General features: G+C 57.2%; 3 protein-coding genes and 1 long non-coding RNA gene across 9 annotated transcripts in view; 2 read left to right on the forward strand and 2 right to left on the reverse strand.

Annotated features, from left to right (window-relative positions):
* Positions 1-4622: 4622 nt before the first annotated feature.
* Positions 4623-9030, reverse strand: LOC131898148 (uncharacterized). Its single transcript, XR_009375855.1, has 2 exons — positions 7353-9030; positions 4623-5433 (listed from the first exon to the last, which is right to left on the reverse strand). It is a non-coding gene; the product is annotated as an uncharacterized LOC131898148 (long non-coding RNA).
* A 97-nt stretch (positions 9031-9127) lies between these two features.
* On the forward strand, positions 9128-11726 carry Ogfod2 (2-oxoglutarate and iron dependent oxygenase domain containing 2). Of its 2 annotated transcripts, XM_059249260.1 has the most exons (7): positions 9128-9275; positions 9603-9659; positions 10000-10113; positions 10216-10315; positions 10709-10836; positions 11041-11298; positions 11369-11726. In XM_059249260.1, the coding sequence occupies exons 1-7, from the start codon at positions 9147-9149 to the stop codon at positions 11630-11632; spliced, it is 1050 nt and encodes a 349-aa protein (XP_059105243.1). In that variant the 5' UTR covers positions 9128-9146; the 3' UTR covers positions 11633-11726. The 2 variants fall into 2 exon arrangements, with proteins under 2 accessions (XP_059105243.1, XP_059105244.1); XM_059249261.1 differs by having other exon boundaries at positions 11132-11486.
* A 1280-nt stretch (positions 11727-13006) lies between these two features.
* Arl6ip4 (ADP ribosylation factor like GTPase 6 interacting protein 4) lies at positions 13007-14767 on the forward strand. The gene is made up of 5 exons (XM_059249262.1): positions 13007-13212; positions 13557-13832; positions 13909-14026; positions 14385-14454; positions 14539-14767. Exons 1-5 carry the CDS (start codon positions 13050-13052, stop codon positions 14593-14595), a joined length of 684 nt encoding a protein of 227 aa, XP_059105245.1. The 5' UTR covers positions 13007-13049; the 3' UTR covers positions 14596-14767.
* A 2557-nt stretch (positions 14768-17324) lies between these two features.
* The window catches only part of Pitpnm2 (phosphatidylinositol transfer protein membrane associated 2), a 92949-nt gene continuing 86965 nt past the window's right edge, over positions 17325-23308 (reverse strand). For 2 of the 5 annotated variants that reach the window (XM_059249837.1, XM_059249838.1), the window contains exons 16-26: positions 22940-23089; positions 22074-22238; positions 21549-21710; positions 20613-20761; positions 20255-20371; positions 19820-19936; positions 19569-19717; positions 19333-19482; positions 18593-18776; positions 18387-18515; positions 17325-18116 (exon numbers count right to left, since the gene is read on the reverse strand). In XM_059249837.1, the coding sequence (XP_059105820.1) occupies positions 17793-18116; positions 18387-18515; positions 18593-18776; positions 19333-19482; positions 19569-19717; positions 19820-19936; positions 20255-20371; positions 20613-20761; positions 21549-21710; positions 22074-22238; positions 22940-23089 (1796 nt within the window). In that variant the 3' untranslated portion in view covers positions 17325-17792. The remainder of the gene's footprint in view (positions 18117-18386; positions 18516-18592; positions 18777-19332; positions 19483-19568; positions 19718-19819; positions 19937-20254; positions 20372-20612; positions 20762-21548; positions 21711-22073; positions 22239-22939; positions 23090-23308) is intronic. The other 3 variants (XM_059249839.1, XM_059249840.1, XM_059249841.1) reach the window with 3 other exon arrangements.

The following is a 23308-nucleotide window of genomic DNA, read 5'->3' on the forward strand; positions in this document are numbered from 1 at the left end:
AGAGATCTTCCCACATCCACCCATTCTCACGCAGAGACCTCAACTGCTTTCTGAATTGAAAATGGCCTCTGCTGGTCTCACAGGACAATCTCCTGGGAGGGGGATTTGGAATTCAAAATTTAAAGTTGCTGTTATCTTTGTTTTGCTTTGTTTTTTGTTTGGTCCAGTAGAAATTCCTTCTACTGGTAGATTCATGGAAAGGAGCTAAGATCCAGTTGACAAACAGCTACAATTGCAAGGGGTTGGAGATGCCTGTCCATAGGGAACTGGACTGATAATTAGACAGCCATCCATCAGCAGAACACTAGGATCAGGGAGGAAACATGCATGTGCAGAATTTCTGGTTCCACCACCCGCATCCAGTGAGTGAAGTTCAGCAATTGTTTGCTTGTGTTAAAAGCAAAGGCGAGCAGATACTTGTTCTTGAAGAGAGTGTCTTGCTTGGATGGTTCTAAATGCTTGAGTGACCCAGCCAGGTCCACATCCTGTTCACTGTGTGACCCCAGGGAAATGACTCTGAGCCCGTTTTCATATTGGAGAGAAAGTGTGCTAGGCACTGCAGTACTGTGCGAGAAGTACTGAGCACCGTGGGCTAGCCACTGCAGTACTGTGTGAGAAGTACTGAGCACCGTGGGCTAGCCACTGCAGTACTGTGCGAGAAGTACTGAGCACCGTGGGCTAGGCACTGCAGTACTGTGCGAGAAGTACTGAGCACCGTGGGCTAGGCACTGCAGTACTGTGCGAGAAGTACTGAGCACCGTGGGCTTGGCACTGCAGTACTGTGCGAGAAGTACTGAGCACCGTGGGCTAGCCACTGCAGTACTGTGCGAGAAGTACTGAGCACCGTGGGCTAGCCACTGCAGTACTGTGCGAGAAGTTCTGAGCACTGTGGGCTAGGCACTGCAGTACTGTGCGAGAAGTACTGAGTACTGTGGGCTAGGCACTGCAGTACTGGGAGAGTCCGATGTGGCAAGGCCTGCCAGGACAGCCCCTACATGTTGTATAGCAGTTTCCTCCAGTTTAAGAATTCCCATCAAATGGAGAAACAAGACACAGGGTGTTTACCGGGAGCCGACACACTCCATCCTGCAGGGAAGCCTGTTAAGCTCAGGAAGGAAACAACTCAAAATTGCTAAGGAAGTTCCTGAAACTGATCAGATATACTAAGTCCTGCCCTCCCCAAGAGAATATCAGCTGTAAAGACTACAGTGACTCTCAGACCTTCAGATGCCTAGAAGGGGCTGAGACCAGCAGAGCTGTCTGGAAGACACAGAGACCTGCTGGTCTGTCTGCAAAGGATACTCCAACCTGTGGAACTGCCTGCAGGCTGTCAGGGAGCTCAAGCTTTTGTGAGCTGTCACCCATGCTTGGGGGGGGGGGGGATGCTTAAGCGATGCAGCTGGTACTTCTGTCATTTGAGCCATTGGAAGGAACCCCAATAAAACTAACTGCTTCACCACCTTGGACCTTGGTGGTTTCTGCACTTTGGTTCCCTGTCTGGAGTGAGCAGACCATTTGAGTAGACATTTAGTCACATCTCCCCAGGAACAGTGTCACACAACAGTGGCGCACAGTAAACACTAATGGGAGCAGGGCTGAATCACTCTCAGGAGAGTGGGATGGCTCTGGACCTTGATGTACCTAATAGTACCGAAAAACATCAGCAAGAACTGTCGGGGCCATGGAGATGTCTCAGAGGCTGCTTTCCAAGCCTGGGGCCGAGTTCAGTCCTTGGGACTCGTGGGGTGGCGGGGAAATGGACTGAAGCAAGTTGTCATCCGACCTCTACCTTCACACACACACACACACACACACACACACACACACACACACACAGAGAGAGAGAGAGAGAGAGAGAGAGAGAGAGAGAGAGAGAGAGAGGTGTACCCAAGTACAGTGCCCAAGGAGGCCAGAAGAGAGCATGAGATCTCCTGAGCTGAAGTTACAGGTGGTTGTGAGCGGCCCAATGTGGGCGCTGGGAACAAAACTTGGATCTTTCTGCAAGAGCAGTCAGTGCTCTTAACTTCGGAGCCATCCCTCCAGCGCCAGCTCTTTCTTTTTAATTTTACAGGATGGGCGTTTTGCCTGCGTGTGTATCTGTGCACCACGTGCAGGCCCCATGTCCGCCGAGGCCAGAACAGGGCATTGGATCCCCTGGAAGTGGAGTTACAGATAGTTGTGAGCCGCCATGTGGATGCTGGGAACCAAACCTGGGTCCTGTGGAAGAGCACCAGTGCTCTTAACTGTTGGGCCGTCTCTCCAGGCTCATTGGTTTACTACTGAATCATAACTTTCCATAACCTTAACAATCGCTGGAACCTGTGGATCATCACAGGACCCCACTTGCCCCACCTTGAGTTTTTCTTTTCGAAGTCTATTTAATACTTAATCTTTAACATCACCTACCCTGGGTTATCCTTCCCACTCCTAGTCTTATTAATTAAAATCACAGAGTATTCCACACTGTCCTTGGTTATTTATCCTCCAATAGTTATTGAGGTCAAAGAGGCCTCTGTGATTAATTGGCGACTGTGACATTTGCTTAGTGGAAAACTAAACAGCTGTGGTTTCTCTCTGAGTTAATATCCTACCCAGGGAATAAAATAAAGCTTACACTGGGCACCCGGAGCTCCTGGAGTGAGTAATTATTTTCTGAACCACATACACAACACTGTCACATTCAAGTCCCTCTTGAACGCAGCAAACACTTCAACAGATAGAATATAGCTGATAAAAAAGTAAAGAAACCAAATATATATATATAAAATAAAATAAAGCAAGCAATGAAATGATACTGTTTGTGTAAATCCTAACACAGTAACAGAAACAGGAAACTCTGTCTCAAAAAAAACCAAACAAATAACAACAACAACAAAAAAACAAAACAAAAAAAAACAGCCATCCATTTGCGGCCTCAAAGAAACATACCTCACCAGGACGTGAGGTGCTACCTTCCGGGGAGCGGATGGAAAAGGTGCTCCAAGCAAGGGTCCTAGGAAGCAAGCGGGTGTTAACCAACACTAACTAAACTATGTTGAGGTTGCCTGTCACCCAGTCAGAAGGACTGTGACTGGGAAAACAAGTCCCAACAAATGCTGGCACGGGTCTGGGGACAGGGGATACTCAGACACTGGTTCTGGGAGTGTAAATTGGTGTTGCCGCTAAGGAAGTCAGTGTGGAGGTTTCCCCCCCAAAAAAATCTAAAACTAGGTACCATAGGACCCACCTACGCCAGTCCTGGGCAGATCCACAAAGGACTCCATAGCCTCCCACGGAGACACCTTCATAGTCCCGTTCACTGCCGCTCTAGTCACAGTGGTAAGGGAAAGGAATCAGTCTAGATGTCCATCAGCTGCGGAGTGGATAACGACAATGTGACACATACTGCACAGTGACGTTTTAGCCAGCTCTAAGAGCGCAGTGATGGAACTCTCAGGAAAACGGAGAGAACTGGCAAGTGTTCTAGCCGAGTGACGTCACCGAGGCCCGGAGAGACAAATACTGCATGTTCTCTCTCCTACATGGATCCCGGCTTTGAGTGTGCAGATTTGTGTGTTTGATGTGGGGTGTTTATAGAGGTCAGGAAGCTAGAAAGGGCCCAGGAGGGTGGGGGTGGGACAGAGGTCTTAAGGGATGAAGGGATAGCAGAACGTGCCTTGTATGAGGTGGAATGCTGTAGGTTAAAGGTTCAAGCGGGAATGGGGGGCGGGGCATAGGTGAGAGAGGAAGAACTTACCAAGCATGATTAAGGCTGTATGGGAACCCTATGGAAACCCAGGACTTCATAAGCTAATTCAAAGAGAGAGAATCTCAGCAGAGGTATCTGTGAGAGTAAACAATGCTCCTTCAAAGAACTGTTTTTCTTTCTTTCTTTCTTTCTTTCTTTCTTTCTTTCTTTCTTTCTTTCTTTCTTTCTTTCTTTCTTTTTTTTTCTGTTTTTTCGAGACAGGGTTTCTCTGTGTAACTGCCCAGCCTGTCCTGGATCTTGCTCTGTATGTAGATCAGGCTCTCCTCAAACTCACAGAGATCCGCCTGCCTCTGCCTCCCGAGTGCTGGGATAAAAGGCGTGCGCCACCACCACCCGGCTGTTTTTTGTTTTTTGTTAATAAAAACCTCAGTGTCATGTCGTGGGTCTTCTCCCTATGAGTTATTGGTCAGGAAGTCCCAGAGACCCTTAAAACAACACAGGATATTCCATTGATCTTGGTTGTCCACCAGGACTAAGTTACAATAAGACCCTAACGCTAAAAACACAACACACTTTGGTTGCAGGACAGAGACATCAAGCTGGAGCCGACCTGCAAACTTCCTCCCTGCAGGGCAGTTTCCATAGTATGGGGAGGTGCTAAGTGGGCCACAGTGGGCAGAAAAGCCATCAATGGTCTGATCATCTAGTGAACCCTGACCGCCACACTATCACAATACCAGCCATAATACTGCCACAGTACCAACCGGCCAGGCAAGATGCGCTCCCTGGCGCAATAGTGGATGGCTGTTGCGGGGATAACCAACGACTTTCTCATTGAATCTGAGGCCTGATCCACGGGATGGAATTCATGCCTGGTTGTGTGTCTTAGTCAGGGTTTCTATTGCTGTGATGAAACACCAGGACCAAAAGCAAATTGGGGAGGAGAGGGTTTATTTTACCTACACATCAGGTAACAAACCATCACCAAGGGAAGTTGGGGACAGGAACTCAAGCAGGGCAGGAGCCTGGCAGGAGGAACTGAGGCACAGGACATGGATAAGTGCTGTTTACTGGGGTGTACCTTGTGATTTGCTCAGCCTGCTTTCTGATAGCACCCAGGACCACCTGCCCAGGGGTGGCCTCACCCACAATGTATCATGCCCTATCACATCAATCATTAATTAAGGAAATGTCCTATAGGCCCGGCTACAGACCAGTCTTATGGAGGCATTTTCTCAACTGAGGCTCCCTCCTCTCCGATGACTCTAGCTTGTGTCAAGTTGACATAAAAACCAGCCAGCACATACTGTAGACCCACCCCAAAGCCCACAACTCAGGAGGCACAGGCCCTAGTGGGAGCCTACGGTTTTGCTACGTGGCATGTCAAACTGCCTTCTAAATATTTGCGCTTATAGACGAGTGTCGCTCCTGGCCTGGCCCAGAGAAGCTCCTCTCTGCAGCCGTCAGCAGAGACTCACAACTGGTCCAAACGCTGAGAGTAAGAGACGGCTGAGTCCCAAACGGCACATCCTTATCGACGTCCTCACCAAGGCTCAGGGAGTATCGTGAAAGAGGGAGGAAAGGAATGAACAGCAGGAGGATGGGAAGGAACGAAGCGAGATGCTGTCTCCCGGCCAGGTCCCGGCCATTGCACTTAGTTACTGTAACTATGGTCACCTGCACAAGGTCAAGCCAACGACGTCCGTCCGTCCTTCCATCAGGGAGCACTGGCCGGACTCAGTGGGCTACAAAGAAAGAAAGAAGATGGGATAGAAGGAATGGAGGGGAACGTGCTGCAGTGTCTTGGGAGTAGACGATCAAGACACATTCTGCACACTATAAATTATCAAAGAATAAATACCAAGGGCTGGAGAGATGGCTCACTGGTTAAGAGCACGGGCTGCTCTTGCAAGAGGACCTGGGTTCGGTGCCCAGCACCCACATGACGGCTCACAACTGTCTCTATCTCCAGTTCCAGGGGACTCACTACCTTCTTCTGGCCTCCATGGGCATTGCATGCACATAGTACACAGACCTATATGCAGGCAAGACATCTGTAGACATAAAATAAATAAATCTTAAAATGGGAATTTAATAAGAAGCTACTATAAAGATTCCAGTCCCCAAGACATTGGGGAATGTTGGCAGGAGAGTCAAGAGTTCAGGGAAACAGAACAGAGAGCCCAGAGATAAACCCACAGACGGAGTCAGCACGCACCGTTGAGAAGAGAACCAAGGCAAGACAGTGGTGTGTAAAGGGACAGCAGCTGCCCATCCATTTGCACAAAGAAGAATCTAGACACAGAACTTACGTCTTTCAAAGAATGGACTCAAGGGACGTCATGTCAAGTGCTTGCTTCCAGAGCCTGATGACTCGGAATCAGTGTCAAGGTGTAAAGAGAGAACCAGCTCCACAAAGCTGTCCTTTGACCTCCATGTGTGTGGATGTGTGCACCCCCACAGTAATAATGAGACGGCTTGAGTGTGGTTCCCAGCAACCACATCTGGCAGCTCTCACCCACCTGCAGTTCCAGCTTCCCGTGGATCCAGCGCTTCTGGGCTCTGGGGGCACCTACATGCATGTGCACGTGCCCATCCCCAGACACGCGTACAATTAAAGTATTGGTGTGTGTGGTCACAGGAGACCCCGGCCAGTGCTTCCCAACTGTGCATAAGACTCAGAGTTTCCTGGGAAGTATTCTGCTGCTGTCCCCTTAGTGACTGAGCCCAGACCGGGGACAAAGGCATGGGGACGCTGTTTGCATGGGTGGGTAGTGCAAAGGGCACTCTAAAGGGATAAACGTACCCTACTGACCCTGCAAACTATAAACCATGAAATGCAGTCAGGTGAAGCTGGGGTGTGGCAGCAGCACCCTGGAGAGCCGGGCACCCTGGAGAGCCGGGCACCCTGGAAGGCAGTGGCAGAAAGGACGATAATTAACTTGGAGATGAGTACACAGGTCCCCTTCTGGATGGCAGGGGCTTCCGGAGCCATCGGGACAAGTGTGAAACTTTAAACAGCTTGTCGGCAGGCTGGTTCAGGGTCAGGGGGCCAGTCCTTGCAGAGGAAGTGGGTCCTTCCAGTCCTACTCTTCTCTGGACCAAGAGGCAGAGGCGGGGCTCCCTGTGGCCTAGTGACCTCACATCTGAAGGGAGGTAGGCTGTTGGGAGACTGGGCTGTCCCTTTAGGAACAACGTGGGAATGTCAGACTTCTATATCGACCACATGGAAGCTGTGTGACCTTGGATGGGCCAGTCCAACTGCCCCGCCCCCTGCCGCTCACTTTCCTGTGTCAAGAGTGCAAATTGTAAAGGCTAAACATTGAAAATGTTAGTCGTGGCTCCTTTTGTCACGTTCAGGTGCATATGCACATGTACGCCTGTGTGTGTGTGTGGAGGTCAGAGGTCAACCTGTGGACTGTGACCCCTTTGGAGGGTCGAATTCGCCTTTCACAAGGGTCACCTAAGACCACCGGGAAACACGAATATTTACATTACAACTCATAACAGTATCAAAATTACAGTTATGAAGCGGCAGTGAAAATCATTTTATGGTTGGGGGGTCACCACCACGTGAGGAACTTTATGAAAGGGTTGCAGCGTCAGGAAAGTGGCCAGCCATGCAGGACACCTCCGAAGCTTGAGGACGCAGAGTCCGCCCTACCTTTTGAGACCCTTGCAGGACAACAGTTCTGCTCGACTCCCTCACTGAAGCTGGAACTCGTCCGTTCTTGACTTGTGAACTTCTGGCCACTAGAATCACGAGAGAACGTCTGCTGTTTTGAGCCAATCTGTTTACGGTCATTCGTTATGGCGGCCCAAGCACGGAGTTTGTCTGCCCCTCAACACGATGGCCCACACTCACGTGCACGCCTTGCACACTCACACTGGGGAGAGTCTCACTGCTCCTGTGCAGCCAGTGTGCAAACCACTCAAGCTGCCATAAGCTTTGCCCGGAGACCTAGGGCCATCTATAGTTCCCTATGGCTCCAGAGAGGGCATGAGGACTTTGGTAGCGGGAGTCTTGGATCTCCAAAGGTGCTGGTGATCATAGCTGGAGAGGAAGGGCAGGCTCCAAGTCACAGGCTGTGAAGGCTACCCTCTCCTCCTGGGGTCCAGAGCTTCTGTAACAGTCACAGGCAGCGCAGGGCTGAGCTTGCCTGGATTGTGCTGTGTGGGATGTGGATGTGTGGGGGCAAATGCCTACGTGTGGGAGTGTATGTGAGAGCATTGCCATCAGTGGGAGATGCTTCTGGATGTGGAGTGTGCCAGTGAGTGAGTGTGAACAGGTTAATGGTAGTGTGAGGATGTGGCTACACAAGGGTGCACGAGCTCGTGTGTTCATGCACGCTGGCATCTAGTATGTGACCCCATCGGGATTCACGGAGATAGAATCAGTGAAACCATACCAAGCAGCTGAAAGAGAAGACGACACCAGGTTGCCCCACTCAGAGACCCCTGAGGTGGGAGGGCCCGAGGGCACTCCCAGGACACACTCCTGGGTTCAGATCCCACATAGCTCCTGACTGGATGCGTGGGCCGGACACTGACAGGCTGGTCCCTAACGTGGTGTTTGCTCTAGGGGTTGGAGTTGAGAAGCTGGGTGATGGGGTAAGGGCTTTGCCCCTCTCATGCCCATTCCAAGCTGGGAGGGTTCAGGAAGGGTTCACTGAAGCTGGAGCTCGCCCGTTCTTGATTTTTGAACGTCTGGCCACTTCTCAAATTCTGAACTTCTGGAGAGGGTTCACTGACCCGTTCCAGGCGGCTTCCTTCTTTTCTGGGCACCTCGGTTACCCCTGCACGACGTGGCTCTGCAGACCTCCTCGGGGGTGCCCGCGGTGTGTGCAGCGGTGCGTGTCCGGGAGGAACCCCCGGGAGACATCCACACTAACTCTTGAACTTGACCAGGGCGAGGGGCGTGCCCGCCACAGACCGCGCCCACCTTCCCGCCCACGCTGCACGCTACAGGAGAGTCGCGGGATGTGACACGGAACCGGGTGTTTTCGCGGAGACACTGGGGTGGGGACGAGACGGACACGAGGAGGGCAGGGACCAGCGGTGAATGCCACACCCGAGCTCAGCCGCACAGACGGCGCCGCGGTCCTACCTCAGAATCCCTAACGGCCCTGAGCGCTGCGTCTGGCGGCTCCGCAGGAGAAATTCCTCATAGGAGACAAGGCAGCGATTAAAGAAAGCTTCTGAGTCTCGCACTGCGTGCGTCCGGCTCCTCCCTCTGTAAAGCGGGGCCACTCGTCCGGACCCTGTGCTGGGGACGCCCCCGCTTCGCCCGGGGAAGCATCGTTCTAAACCCCGGTCCTGCCCCGTCTTCGTCCCTCTCTGTAGTTGGGAATTTTCCGCGGCCCCTTGGTGGCCCAGCGCCACGCCCCCGGCTGGGGGGGGGGGGAAGAGACGCCGCACCCGGAAGTGCCGCTACGGAAGCTGGCGCGGCCGCTTCACCATGGCGACGGCCGCTCCGCGGCGCTTCTGCCGCTGCGCCTGCTTCTGCTCTCAGAACCTGTACGTGGCGCGCTACGGGCTGCACCTGCGCTTCCGGGACGAGCAGCAGCTGCGCCGTGACTACGGCCCGGTGAGCGGGGTCGGGGTCGGGGTCGGGGTCGGGGTCGGGGTCGGGGGGTGAGGGGAGGGCAGCGAATGCAGGAGGGGCCCGGACACCAGGACCGGCTTTGCCCGAGGTGCAAAACCCGCGTGTGCACACTTGGCCTCGCGCTGCAGCCTGGCCGCTCCCTGGTAAGCTGGGAACACGCGTGCGGAGTGCGCTGCACCCAAGTGTTCACGGACCTCTCGAGGATCCCGCCATTCGCATCTCCGTGACACGGGTGGGGGGGCCGCTGAGGCGCAGAGATGTTTAGGGACCGGGTCCCAGGGTCCTGCTCACTGGCCTTTCTGCTCGCAGCTCCTGCGCAGCCGCGGCTGCGTCACTTCCAAGGACTTCCAGCAACTCTTGGAGGAGGTAACGCACCCCGCCAGCCCTTCCTCTAGGAGTCCTTGGCTCCGAAGGACTTCTTTGCCCTCTCTTCCCGGTTCCTGTTTCCCCTTACTCCCACTCCTAGACCCCGGCCCAGGAGAGAGATTGAGAAAGACCAGGTTGTCCACAGTTCTCAACAGTTGAGTGGGGTAGTCGGGGCCACCCCCCCCACCCCCCCTTTTTAGCTGTCGGTTGACACCTGCAGTGAACCCTGGCAGGTTCAGAAGTATAGGGAGAGTTGCCTTCCAGCCTGGGCCCCACTTGGGTCTTCCCGGGGCCCCTGGAGGTGGGTGGCCCCGATTTCTAACTGCCTTTGCCGCTCCAGCTTGAGCAGGAGGTGGGGCGCCGCCGCAGGCTGGGCCAGGAGTCAGCTGCCAGAAAGGCCCTCATCGCCAGCTCCTACCACCCAGCGAGGCCTGATGTCCACAAGGCACTGCAGGTACTCGGCCGGCCTGCCTGGGAGCTTGGAGGCTGGCTGAGGAGGAGGCTGCCCGGGTGGGGGTGGGGTAACTTTCCACCGCTGCCCTGTGTTCTGTCCCAGGATGCTGCTCTGGCCCCCGAGTTTGTGGCTGCAGCTGAATATAGTGCATCCCCGGGTGCTGACCTTGAGGGCCTTCTCCAGCGGCTGGAGATAGTGTCAGGTGAGGTCTTTCGACCACATCACCAGCCAGCACTGGGCGGGGAGTGGAGGTGGGGGTCGGGGTAGGGGAGTGGGGGGGGGGGTGGCCTGAGATACTTGAGCATGGGAGGCGGGTGCTTTACGTCTGTCTCTTCCCAGGAGCTGGGAAGGCCAGTGGACCAGTCTGCCAGGGCATCTCATTTATTCATTAATTCATCCATTCACTCATTCACTTATTCATTCATGCACCCGTTCACTCATTCATTTGTTCATTCATGCATCCATTCACTCCTTCATTCATTGACCATCCACCTAGGATCGGGGCAGTATGTCACTGTCCCCACTGTCCAGAGGGAACAGGCTGGAGGAGGTTGAATGGGCGCCCCTGGCCCACTATCTCCCCCTCCTTCTGCAGAGGAGAAGCGCATCTACCGGGTGCCAGTATTCTCGGTGGAGTTCTGCCAGGCCCTGCTGGAGGAGCTGGAGCATTTTGAGCAGTCGGACATGCCCAAGGGAAGGCCCAACACCATGAACAACTATGGGGTGGGTGAGGCCGTGCCTGTGTACCTAGGGAGTGAGGGCAGCTAGGGTGCTGCAGTCAGGCAGGTGACCCGCCCTGCTCTGAACCCAGAGACCAGCATGAAAGCAAACAGCTCTTGCACTTAGCAATGTCTCTGGCGAAGGATTGTGGGGATGCAGGGTGAGGCTCCCCAGGTCTCCCTGCTGACTCCTGGGAATCCTTCTTAGATACTGATGCACGAGCTAGGCCTAGACGAGCCTCTGGTGACACCTTTGCGGGAGCGCTTCCTGCAGCCGCTGCTGGCCCTGCTGTACCCAGAGTGTGGCGGGGGCCAGCTTGATAGCCACCGGGCCTTTGTGGTCAAGTATGCGCTGGGCCAGGACCTGGAGCTGGGCTGCCACTACGACAACGCTGAGCTCACCCTCAATGTGGCTCTGGGCAAGGCCTTCACAGGGGGTGCCCTATACTTTGGGGGCCTCTTCCAGGTGAGTGAGCCCCACCATTGCTGGCCCCGGGCAGTCATTAAGACTTCAGCCTGAACCCTACCATCTGCAGGCACCTGCAGCCCTGATGGAGCCCCTGGAAGTGGACCATGTGGTGGGCCAGGGCATCCTGCACCGTGGTGGCCAGCTGCACGGGGCGCGACCCCTGGGTACCGGAGAGCGCTGGAACCTTGTCGTCTGGCTCCGGGCCTCTGCTGTTCGGAACCGCCTCTGTCCTATGTGCTGCCAGAAGCCAGAGCTGGTGGATGATGAGGGCTTCGGTGACGGCTTCACCCGGGAGGAGCCTGCCATGGTAGATGTCTGTGCACTGACTTGAGCCTGGTACACCCAGCGGTGTTGGTGCTGTGGCCGCAGAAAGCTGCCATCTTGGGCGGGGAGAGCAGAAATAAACTCTGCAGCCTTGACACTCATTGGATCATAGGGACATGCTGACTTCTGGGTCACTCTTTGGACAGATGTGCTGTCTTAGGGCAGAGCCGCTGAAAGACAAGTCTAGATTGAGATGACGTACTGAGGGTCGAGGGTGGAGCCCCAGAAGGATGTGGTTTCCAAAGATGTCCAGCCTCAGCCTGACCCCTGGGGAGCTCTGACTGGCCTGGGGGCGGGTGGGGGAGCTCCGTCAGTGGCTCCTCGGATAGGTTCCCAGGGATTTAAGTGGAGTTCGTTGGTCTGGGGAGTGGGGATCCAGACTTTCTGGGTTCAAGCCTCTGTTCTGGCACTTCCAGCTGTGAGGCTCTGGACTCGCTTGTGCCTGGGCGTTGTGACAGCCCGACGCGTTGACACTTATAAAGCACTTTATAACAGCCCTCTGTTTCCTATTGTTATTTAAGAGCTTGTAGCTGGTGGTTCGGAGGCTGGATGAAGGGTGCACATAGCTGTGCACTGTTGGGGTTACACATTCCTGGGGACTTACGTTGTAACTCTAGGTACTCAGGATACAGAAACACCTGCCTCCATTCTTACTGCAAATGATGGAGCAGAGTCTCAGCTGCACACCCACACCCAACGGCCAGGGACTCATTCCTTAATCCCTTATGGGCAGCGACTTAAACCACTGAGTGATGTTGAAAACACCAGCCGTCTTCAGTCCGTCCAAGCTCTCAGTCTGGTGGAATGGACGGACCAGCAGAATAACCAGGGAAAACAGCAGGAGGGTGGCTTTCAGGAGAGTGAGAGGCCCGAGGGCTTTCGGCTGGCTCAGGACCGCGATCTCCCACCCACACAGAGATGCAAGGCCAATCTCTTCTTTTTGTTGGAAGTGGGCCTGTCAGAAGCTGAACCAGGGACCGGAACTAAAGGCAACAATGGACTCAAACTACACCCGGACGGACTTCCAGGACGGACCCACCCCGGAAGCGGACCGGAAAAGTCCAACTGGACGTTGTTTTCTCACGCAGAGGCATGCTGGAGACTGGTGGTTGACGTGGGAACCGGGCGCCCTCGAGACGCATCTCGGGGTAGCCGGGCCGCCCTCTTGCAGTTGAGGAAAGCTGAAGAGTTCCCCCGCGGCGCAGAGTCCAGTGCGCAGGCGTGTGGGCGGGAGGCGGGGGCTTAAAGGGACTGCGGTGCGGAGTCGGAGGAGCTGCGGTCGCCCGGGAGCGAGGCTCTCGGGCGGGCATGGGTACGCGGTGCCCCGTGGACCAGGCCCCGTTGGCACTGAGTTTGGATCGACTCTGCGGACGTGCCCAAGAGCAGGTTAAACGCGTCTCTTCCGGTCTCTAGCCTGCTTTGCTATGGCTCACGTTGGCTCTCGCAAGCGCTCGAGGAGTCGCAGTCGGTCCCGGGGTCGGCGGGGGTCAGAGAAACGAAGTAAGAAGAGTAATAAGGAGGCCTCGAGGAACTGCTCAGCCTCCAAATCCCAAGGTCACAAGGCCAGCAGCACCTCCGGTGCTGAGGGTGAGGACCACTGGGACGTGGCGTCTGCACTGCGGGAGGCTTGCATCTGTCGGGCCTGCCGCCCCCAGGGAGCGAGGGGTTCGGGGTAGAGCCTGGACCGGGTCCCTGGGATGGGAAAGAGGCTCGGTTGAGTGGAGGGTTTGCTTTATTTATGCTTTAATGTGCTGGGCCTTTGAGGTCGGGCCTGGGGTGGTCAGGCACCCAGTGACTTCTAGAACTCCAAAGAAGGTTCCGAATGTGCTCTTGGACAGCCGGTTGGGAGGGAGGGTCCTCCCGAGTAGAGGCCTGAGCCTGCCCCAGGCCAGAGCAGGGGACAGAGGCCTTACCTTCTCCCTGCATCACAGAGAGAAGCAAGCACAAGGCCCGGAGGACAGCGAGATCCAGCTCCTCCTCCTCCTCTTCCAGTTCTTCCAGCTCTGCATCATCCTCATCCTCCAGTGATGGCCGGAAGAAGCGAGGGAAGCCCAAGGATAGGAAGAGGAAGAAGAAGAAGAAACGGAAGAAGAAGCTGAAGAGGAAGGACAAGGAGAAGGCAGTGGCGGTGCACCCGGCGGAAGCTCCGCCCGGCCCCTCACTAGATCAGTGGCACAGATCAGCTGGGGAGGACAACGATGGCCCAGGTACCCTGTGGGCCAGCATGCGGTGGGGAGAGGGTGCTCTCCCCAGGTCTGACACCCCCTCCATCTTCCCTTCCAGTCCTGACTGATGAGCAGAAGTCTCGTATCCAGGCCATGAAGCCCATGACAAAGGAGGAGTGGGATGCTCGGCAGAGTGTCATTCGCAAGGTGGTGGACCCAGAGACTGGACGCACAAGGTGTGTGGAGCAGCAGGCACATCCAGCTAGTCCTGCCCTCAGTACGGTCGGGAGGTGGGGAACTGCAGCCACTTCTGTCAGACAGGATGGGGAAATGGTCACTTGTGATGTGACATCCCAGGGGATATCCCCTGTGCCCCTTTGAGTAGTGGCGGGACTGGAAGGGCCTTGCGGCTTTTCAGATGGTTGCTGTGACAAAGGAGAGCCAGCCTATCTGGACTGTCTCCAGAGTGGGGACTGGGAGCAGGCTCCCCCTGCTTGGCTTGGGGTCCCTTTCCTTGGGTGGTTTTGGTTCTGTTGTGTGGCATGAGAGTCCCAGACTCGTCCTTGCTGAGCTGATGCCCTCTGACGCCCCCAGGCTTATCAAGGGAGATGGTGAAGTTTTAGAGGAAATCGTAACCAAAGAACGACACAGAGAGATCAACAAGGTTGGTGTTGCCTGTCTGCCCATGCTGTGCCCACACTGTGTCTACACTTGGTATCTCATGCTTCTATCCCGTTTTCTTCCTCAGCAAGCCACCCGAGGGGACGGCCTAGCCTTCCAGATGCGAGCAGGCCTGCTTCCCTGAGGGCCTTGGTCTCCCAGGTCTGTGAACTACCGTTGGTGGCTTGGAGACAGACGAGTCCAGTTGCCTTTTCTTCTGTGGGTGGCCTCTGGCCCAGGCCAGCATCTGGGTGCAGTGGGTGACCTCCTAAGCACTAGACTGGGAGAGTGTCGATATTAAATGATCTTGGTCAGAGTGCCTGTCTTGTTGCGTTCTATGCTGAGGGGTAGAACTATTACCATATGACTTGTAGAGAGGTGTACTCATTGGGGAAAGCAGCCATGTCCTCTGGTGGTAGTGAGCAAAAACTACCCAGCTGACTCAACCAGCACCGGACCTGACCTTACCCTGGCTGAGTCAAACTCAGCCTTGGTCCTGAGGCTGTGCTCTCAGACCATCACCTGTGTCCTGTTGCACAGGAGCCTGGCCAGGCAGGAGGCCCAGCTCTGGTTTGTTGGCTGTGTCCCCCCGGGGAACAGAGGCCAGCAAAACCGCCCTCACCAGGTCTGTGCATGAGAAGGGCCGTCAGTTCCCAGGTGTGTGCTAATGTCACAGTGGTTAGTGGCATGTGTCACCGCCGTGGGTATCTTGCCTCACCCACACCAGGATGCCTATGGTGCCGCCACAGTAATGAGACCAGAAGGAAGCCTCCTGCTTCTTTAATTGGTGTAACAGACGGTGACACGGTATACAGAGAGCACACTCAGGCCAGACGATGCAGGGACAGCATGGGTGGGGTCAGGACGTGGTTCACACATTGTCCAGAGAAACAGATAGTACAAGGACACACGGGAGGGCCGAGATGTGAAGGTTTAACAGGGCAGGGTGGTGGGCAGCTCACACAGAACCAGAAGGGGTTGGGGGGTGTTCTTTGCTGAATCCTTCTTTAGAAATCGGGGAGAAGGCAGGTGGTTGGTGCTGGGTGGCATTGAGGCTCAGTCCTGGGGACTGTGGATGGGGAGGGAGGGACTAAGGCTTCTATTCTGACAGGCCTGGGGTGGGGGGCAGTCGACAAGGTCTGCCTCACCCTTTGGTTACAAATGGCCAGGCCTGAGCCCGGCAGCTCAGCACCTGACACTGTAAACATTTTTGGGTATTTTTAAGGGACTTTGACCTTCCTCTCTTAGTTTCCGTAAAAGTGGGGCTTCCTCAAGAGAATGAGCCAAAGGAGATCTTACGGGAAGCAGAAAGCAGACTTGAGCGAGTTTTTGGGGGAAGGCCTCCCGTCTCACCATCTATGGCTAAGGGCCCCGGGAGAGCCCCAGGGGACTATTGCTGTTGTCCTTGGCATGGCTGGCGGCTGGGCAGGCGGGGGCATTCAGAGCCACAGGGGGCTGCCCGGGGGAGACTAAGCCCACTGACCCCAGGGCCTCCCTGGCCTTTATTGCAGGTGGCCTGAGGCTTCCAGGTGCTTCTCCCAATGGCTGAGGCAAGACGGGGTGGGGCTGAGGGAGGAGGCACTGGCCACTGGGACCCCAGGTGGGGCAGTGATTGTCGGACCAGCAGCTTCCTTCGGGGTGGGGCAGATATTGCACTTTCACTGTGACAGTTCCATGGAATCTTGGTCCATAAAGTAATCACTGCTTTATACACAACACCGGAAACAACAGAGCTACATCTTAGGGGAGGCCATGAAGGTCTCACCTCTGCAGACTTTTTTTTTTCTCTGCACAAAATAAATAGCTTTCTTCCTGTTTAGGCCCACCGTGGCAGGGCATCATATGCCCTGTGGTGTACGTGTCTATACAGCAAAGTCATGTCTCCTGTATACCTGCTCAGCCTAGCCACGTGGCCCTGAGTCTGAGTCCAGCTTGGCAGCTCCTCAGGCACAGAGCCCCGTCGCTGGACATCTGGCCGGAGCTAGGCGGGCTCAGCCAGTGCAGGGAAGGGGCAGAATTGTGCTCAGTGCTGCGGGGGGGGGGGGGGGGGGGGGGGGGAGGCAGGCTCAGACCCAGCGTGTGGGACACCTGTCCTTGTTTGGGGAGAAATAAAATGGCTGTCTGCCCTTACGCTGACAAGCAAGCGGTGGCTTCTTGGAGTAGACATCAAACGGAATGGCATTAAGAAATCCTAAGAGCTCCACCCGCCCCAGAGTAGGAAGTCGGTGGAATTGTGGGTCAGGTGAGGCGAGAAGCCCACACCTTGCCGAGTGGACCAGGTGCAGGGCCCACAGGCCAGACTGAGTGGGACCCTGTCACAGTGCTGGGTGTTCCTAATGTAGCAGGCTGCGCTGACATCGAGTTAAGAAAAGGAAGCAGCCGAGGATCGCCTGTTAAAAAAACCTTATAGAAACCAGATGGAGAAGTAGAAAGGCGTAGAAACGCGGTGGGCAGCAGCCATGGCGTGGGGCCCAGCCCATGGCAGGCCGGGAGGTGGAGGTGGAGGCCGGCCTTCTGCAGGCCCAGCTGCCCAAGTGGGTTACCAGGAGCCGGCTGCGCACTTTGCTCGCCTCACACCTGTGCTGTGCTCACGGCCTGGAGTGACCCCAGTCCTGTGACTGCACTGAGCTCTGGGTGGGGCAGGTGGATGGGTGGGCAGCAGTGTGGGGCTGCCGTGGGGCTGCCGCGGAGCAGGCAGGCCAGGCAGGTGGCAGAAATTAAGATATAGCCTTTCTCTCCTGCTTGTGTGAAGATTGGCCACACTGGAATATTCTGTGTGGTGACAGGCCCTGGATCAGCAGATACTGGGTTTCATGCATGTCGACATGTCTGGAGCCAGAGGAGAGATGGTAACGGGTCTCCACTCTCAAAGACCAGTGCGAAACCAGTGAGGTTGGACAGTTGAGAACCGGAGTCAACAAGAAAGCAGGCTGGACCCCGCTGGAGCTGCTACCAAATGGGAAGGGGTGCCAGTGGACAAGGAGGTGGCAGGCTGGGCTTAGACCCACGCCTGGCACCAGGAGGCTGAGAGATCAACACAGGGCAAGATGTCCAGGAATGCCTCTCGGGCTGGACTGGGTGGCCCATCCTGGTTCCTCTTCCATCATGGGCTGGACATCCTGCCAGCACCCATGACCAGCTGGGCTCCTCAGAGCCTAGGGCATGAGGCAAGGCTGGGAGGACTGTGTTGGCATGGCCATGTCTTCCAAGGGCCCTGGGACAAGCTCTCAGGCCATGTCTGTGCTTGTCCCCAGCCACCTACGTGTGCCCAGGCCAGGCCTCCCAGTGGGGCCGGTGCCCTGGCCTAGCACCATGGAGACCACAGCGCCTCCTAACGGTGTCCTACTTGGGTCCTGCGGCTGCCCCTGGTTCCAGCCGGCCTGTCATGGCACGGCCCCAGCAGCTGGCCGCCACACTCATGCTGCGCTGGCCCCGCTGCTCACTGTCCATCTGGTTCTGTGTCCGATCGTGCCGATGGCTGGGCCCGCTGGGCTGGGCCGAGATGGTGCGGAGCAGGTGGTTCCGGGAGCGCAGGAAGTCGCCCTGGCCAGGTAGGCCAAAGCTGCCCTTGCGCAAGGCCATGCGCGTGGCCGTGTTTCGGGCTGGACGCGCCCGATGATTGTACTTGAGCTGGGCCAGGTGGGCTGCATAGCCGTCCGTGATGAACTGTAGGGAGTGATGGGGTGTGTTGTGAAGCAGCCTGGCTCCCTGCTTTGCCAGTGTGTGTGCGCCCTCCAGTGTGCCCCCTCCAGTGTGCCCCCTTCAGTGTGCCCCCTCCAGTGTGCGCCCTCCAGTGCGCCCCTTCAGTGCCCCCTCCAGTGTGCCCCTCCAGTGTGCCCCTCCAGTGCGCCCTCCAGTGTGCCCCCTCCAGTGCCCCTTCAGTGCACCCTCCAGTGAGCCCCCTCCAGTGAGCCCCCTCCAGTATGCCCCCCTCACCTGGCACTGCTGTTGCAGCTTCTTGGTGGGCCGGCCGACAATGTAGATGTGCATGGGAGACAGGCTGATGGAGTTGTAGACGGCCACATCCTTTGTGGAGCCGTAGGCCGCATGCGCGCGCAGGTGTAACTGTGGACGAGACAACCATGGGCACCAGCTGGGCCTTCTAGCCCTCCCCTCCTCTTCCCAGTCCTCCCAGGCCCCACCTCAGAGATGAGCAGCTTCAGGAAGTTGGCCTTGTGCCGCAGCGGGTCGTGCACCAGGCCATCACAGAAGGACACCACGCCGTGGGGGAAGTTGTGCTGGGCCAGCCACGCCACCACCCGCTGCTTCTGCATGTCGGGCCGGCCAGTCACGTAGATGATGAGGTAGCCCAGGTCCTGCCAGTGTCTGCGGAGGCAAGGGGCAGGCGTGGTGTCCCGCGGCTGCCCGCCTCCCTCCCTCCCTCTCGCCTGCCCAGCTAGAGCTAATCTGGGCCACGGCAAAGCACATCTTCAGCTGGGCCTTGTGGTGCCCACTGCCCTGATGGTAATCCCAGAGACTCATAAGGCCGAGGCAGGAGGATGGCAAACTCAAGGCAGCCTGGGCAGTTTAGTGAGACCCTATCTCAAAAAGTGGAAAGAGTTGGAGTGTCGCTTGTGGTAGAGTGCTTATACTTGTCCTGGATGAGTGAAGGTCCAGTGCTTAGCACCACACAGAGAAAGAAGAAAATAGAGCTCGGCCAGGGCTACAACAGTGGTGAGGAGGGGCAGGTGTCCTAGGTACTCTCACAGGAGGCGTCCTTGGGACTGGACTGGCATCAGGTGTGCCAGCAGCGGGAGGGCACACCAGACCGTGGAGGCACCGGCTCAGGTCCTGAGGCTGTGCTGTGTGCAGTCTCCTCCCCGACTCGGCCTGCAGTCCACCCACCTTCCGAGGCACACCCAGGCCCCTAGGGGCCACTCACCGCACCACGTCCACAGCCCCGGCGCGCACCTTGGGGTCACTGCCCATGATGGACACACTGGCGGCAAAGGAGCCATCGATACTGAAGACCACAAACTCTGTGCCCTTGGGGAGCACGGTGATGTAGCTGTCGGCAAATGTGTGGTCTCCCCTGGTCGCCGGGGACAGCTCATCAGAACCAGCCAGAGTGCCCCCCACCCCCACCCCTTTGCTCCCACCCCCACCAGAGGCACATACCTGACCACCATCTTGACGGGGTAGACGCCCACCCCCAGGCGGTGTGTCTCTGGAATGGTGTAGGAGACCCGCCCACTGCTGTTGGTCACCAGGGTGTCCAGGTACAGCCACTCACCTGAGGGCGGCTGCATCATGATGTGCACATCCACCTGGAACCCGGGCAGGCTGGTTACAAGTTGGCCATGGCCTAGCCTCAGTCCCTGCACCCTGGCCAGGAGAATGGACCTACTGCCCAGGCACTGTGTCCTCACCTTCTCCCCAGTCAGGGTGACCATGTCCAAGGGCCCGTACATGAACCGGCCTGTCACGATCTGTGGGCCGTCCTCATTGGCAACTGCATCATTGATCCGGTGGTTGGCTGTCACATTCTGGGGGGGCGGGGTGAGGTGAGGTGAGGAGGGGGAACGGAGAGCGGCTGGGGTCTTCTGGGCTCAGCTCACACCTCTGTGAGTGGGTCTGGGAGCGGAGCTTGGGTTCTGAACTAGGCAGCCCATGCTGTGGTCCAGCCATCGACCTGGCCAGGCCAGGAGGAGAGGGAGCCAACCTTGCTCCGCTTTCTCCCTCCCAGCTCCTACCTCACTCCTCCTCATCAGATGGGATGGCTCACAGTAATGTGATGTAGCTTCTGATTGCATAGGACTGAACGGGGTGACGAGTGTAGGGCCCGGGCACCCGGAGACCCTCACCCGCAGCTTCACGTGGGTCCTCTTACGCTGCCACTTCTCTCTGGGCTGTGAAGGCGTGAATACTGACACCTCCTTGCCATCCAGCTCCAGGATGCTGGAGCTGTCATGCCGCATGACCTGGGGAACAGAGGTAGGCTGTGGGGCAGGCTCACGCTTGGGGGCTGCTCTGGGAAAGGCCCAGCATCTCCAGGAGCTGGCAATGGGCATCTGGCAGGGTCTGTAGGGCTCTAATCTTGTCTCTGACTCCTGAGCCCAGCCGGTTCCTATCTTTGCTGAGAATGTGCATTTGTCCCACCCCGCACTCTGTGGGCGCCAGGCCCCCCAGTGGAAGGCCCAGCTGTGTCTGGGCAGTAGGTACCTGTCTCAGCAGAAAGGAGACTACATCGGTGGACTCCCAGTAGCTGGCGTGGAAGAGGTGGGGCAGGGCCACTGTGGGGAAGGCCGTGAGGGCATCGGGGCAGTACAGGGCATAGTCGATCCGCTTCTGGCCCCACCACTTGGCAGCGACTGCCGGGAGGAAGCCGGGAGGAAGCCAGGAGGAAGGGTTGTGATTGCACCGCTGGCCTCCGGGACAGAGACCCAGTGGGTCACCTGGCACTCAGGCCCCTTCATCTCCGCCTAGCCCTCCCTCCAGGTGCAGTCAAAGCAGGGTTTCTCCCTAGGCTAGTGACGGCAAGCGGTGTGCGCAGAAAGTGCCCACGGGCAGCCTTGTGCCAGAGTAGAGCCCTGTGGCAGTGCTGAGGAGCACGAGGATTTCTGGAGCAGGATGAGCTGTCCCAATGCAGTTGGTGACCGAGAAGAGCCCCCACCCTGGACCCTGCCCAGGCCCTCTCTCTACATTCTTACTGCTCCCAGGCTTGGTCATGTGAAAGGAGGCACAGAGAGACCTTGGTTTGGCAATTCTGCAACCTCCCGGCAAGGCTCACTGTCTTCCCAGTGTCTTGCCTGCTGCAGAGCGGGAAGGGTGAGTGGTGAGGCCCAGGGCCTTCCAGGGAGAGGGACCCGAGTGTCCTCCCTCAAGGGAGAAATAGCATGGGGCATGCCGGGCCTGGTGGCTGCACACAGGTGCCCATCTGGTGGTGCCTGTTTTATGAGGCCTAGCTCTCTGAGTTCTACCCGTGGCTGAGAGACAGGATCCCCAGGCAGCTCGAGCCCTGCATCCTCCCCAGCCAAGGCTGTGTTCCCTGTTAGCCTCAGCAGGAGCTGGCAGATGGCCTAGCAGTGAGCTCGCGAGACATGCTTGGCAACAGTGAGTGATCTTGGGTTAGAGGGGAGAGAGCCATGGTTGGGGTACCTTCTCCGATGTCCAAGTCAGGGAGGCAGGGGAACCTCTCCAGGTTGGGGCTCACCTGCCTTGCCCTGGCACGGGGACCCTGGGTGGTAGGGGATGGGGGGGGCAGGGCGAGCAAGGATAGGCGCCTGACGCTGGGGGTGTGGCTGAGCGACGAGGAACCCTCTGAGAAGCAAGAACAGGGGAATGGTTCAGCCACACACACACACACACACACACACACATACACACCAGGGGCCCCTACATTGGTAGCAGAGCAGAGAGGATTTGAGGAGAGCGCCAGGGTCCATGGGAAGACCCTTAGGAAAGCTGGAGCCTCCGAAACCCCAGCAGCCCCAGCCTCGGCCCAGCTGCTCCGACCACAGCCTCTAAAGCCTCATCTCCGCCCTCCCGGTGAGGTCACCACAGGCTGGCCCTGCTGACCAGCCACTGTGGTGTAAAGTACCCTGGCTCTGCAGGGGCTCGGCACCCACTTCCTGCCAGCGAGCCTCCGCTATCGCCCGCCCTCTCCCCCGGGATGGCACTCACTCTGGGCAATGCTGGATGCTGTGCAGTTCTCGGCCATGCCCGACACCTGACTGGCAATGCTGATCTCACTGGCCCTGCGGAAACCACGGCTGGTAGGGGCTGTGCCAGGCGACGAGGGGGCGGCGTGCTCTTGGAAGACTGTGTTGTGGGTCTGGAGTGCATCCGCTGTGGGGGGCAGGGACAAAGGTCCAGGTAAGAGCAGCGCTGCCTGACCCTAGGTCTCCCGGCAATGGGAGGGAGAGGCCAGCTTGCCAGTCCGGCGTGCACCAGGGTGCAGCTGGTTTAGGGCCTTGAGAGCCAAGGGTCTGAGCTGAGGCAGGGAGGGGGAGGGCTGGGTAGAGAAGGGTGGACAGATGGACACAGACATGGGGGAGGGAGGCAGGCATGGGTTCCTGCCCTCCTTGGCCACTTCCTCCCCACATCTGGCTCTACAGTTGCCCTCTTGGGCCAGCCTGGACTAGCCCACAGGTTATTAGCATTACTTTGGGCAGGGGCCTTGGGCAGCTTCCCAGGGATGCTGTGTGTAGGCTGAGGACTGGGAAGGCAGCAGACCCCAGAGTGGCCCTCACACATAGGCTAGGGCCCAGGTTGCAGGCAGGACAGAACAGGGCTCAGCTGGAGGAACCAGTCTGGATGACGTATCAGAAGGGCCTGCCCATCTCTGGGAAGCTGTGACCACTTTGCATTAGGGTAGCCTCCGCTTCTGCTCACTATGTACAGAAAAGGCACCAAGACTAACTTCCCATGGCCATGCCCTTGCTCTCAAGGTCACACTGACTCTGAGTGGCCAGAGAGGGCATGAGGGGGTGGAGGACCAAGGGACAGCAGCCAAGCAGACAGCAGTCACCAGGAGTGGGGGTACACACACTCAGCACAGCCCAGGCTCGGGCGGGGCCCATCCTGCCAGGTGAGCGCGGGAACGGGGACACTGGTCTCCAGGAAGCTGTCCCCGTGGGGGAGAGGGGCCAGGGGGCCGCCCTCCAAGACCAACTCTGGGTTTCTCTGCACGGTCTCGACTGGAGGCAGACGGGAAGAGAGCAGAGAGGACAAGAACAGACACTCAAGTGGACCGTCTGCACATGTGCTGACACAAACAGGGCTCCGCGAGGACCAGGACACGACGACAAGACGCCGGGATGCACACTGGAGCAAGGGGGTGGGGCCCTTCCCTCCCACACTCCCGGCCATCTCTGGGCCAGCTGCCTACCACAACGGGCCCAGTCTACAACGTCTCA

The sequence above is a fragment of the Peromyscus eremicus genome, chromosome 23, assembly GCF_949786415.1.
Source record: "Peromyscus eremicus chromosome 23, PerEre_H2_v1, whole genome shotgun sequence".
Taxonomy (NCBI): domain Eukaryota; kingdom Metazoa; phylum Chordata; class Mammalia; order Rodentia; family Cricetidae; genus Peromyscus; species Peromyscus eremicus.

What these genes read in the sequence shown, in the direction of transcription:
- Ogfod2 (XM_059249260.1), top strand. Translation starts at nt 9,147, where the DNA reads ATGGCGACGGCCGCTCCGCGGCGCTTCTGCCGCTGCGCCTGCTTCTGC. An exon ending in ACACCATGAACAACTATGGG is followed by an intron (nt 10,837 to 11,040) that starts GTGGGTGAGGCC and finishes AATCCTTCTTAG; the next exon opens with ATACTGATGCACGAGCTAGG. An exon ending in ACTTTGGGGGCCTCTTCCAG is followed by an intron (nt 11,299 to 11,368) that starts GTGAGTGAGCCC and finishes TACCATCTGCAG; the next exon opens with GCACCTGCAGCCCTGATGGA.
- Arl6ip4 (XM_059249262.1), top strand. Translation starts at nt 13,050, where the DNA reads ATGGCTCACGTTGGCTCTCGCAAGCGCTCGAGGAGTCGCAGTCGGTCC. An exon ending in CAGCACCTCCGGTGCTGAGG is followed by an intron (nt 13,213 to 13,556) that starts GTGAGGACCACT and finishes CCTGCATCACAG; the next exon opens with AGAGAAGCAAGCACAAGGCC. An exon ending in GACACAGAGAGATCAACAAG is followed by an intron (nt 14,455 to 14,538) that starts GTTGGTGTTGCC and finishes TTTCTTCCTCAG; the next exon opens with CAAGCCACCCGAGGGGACGG.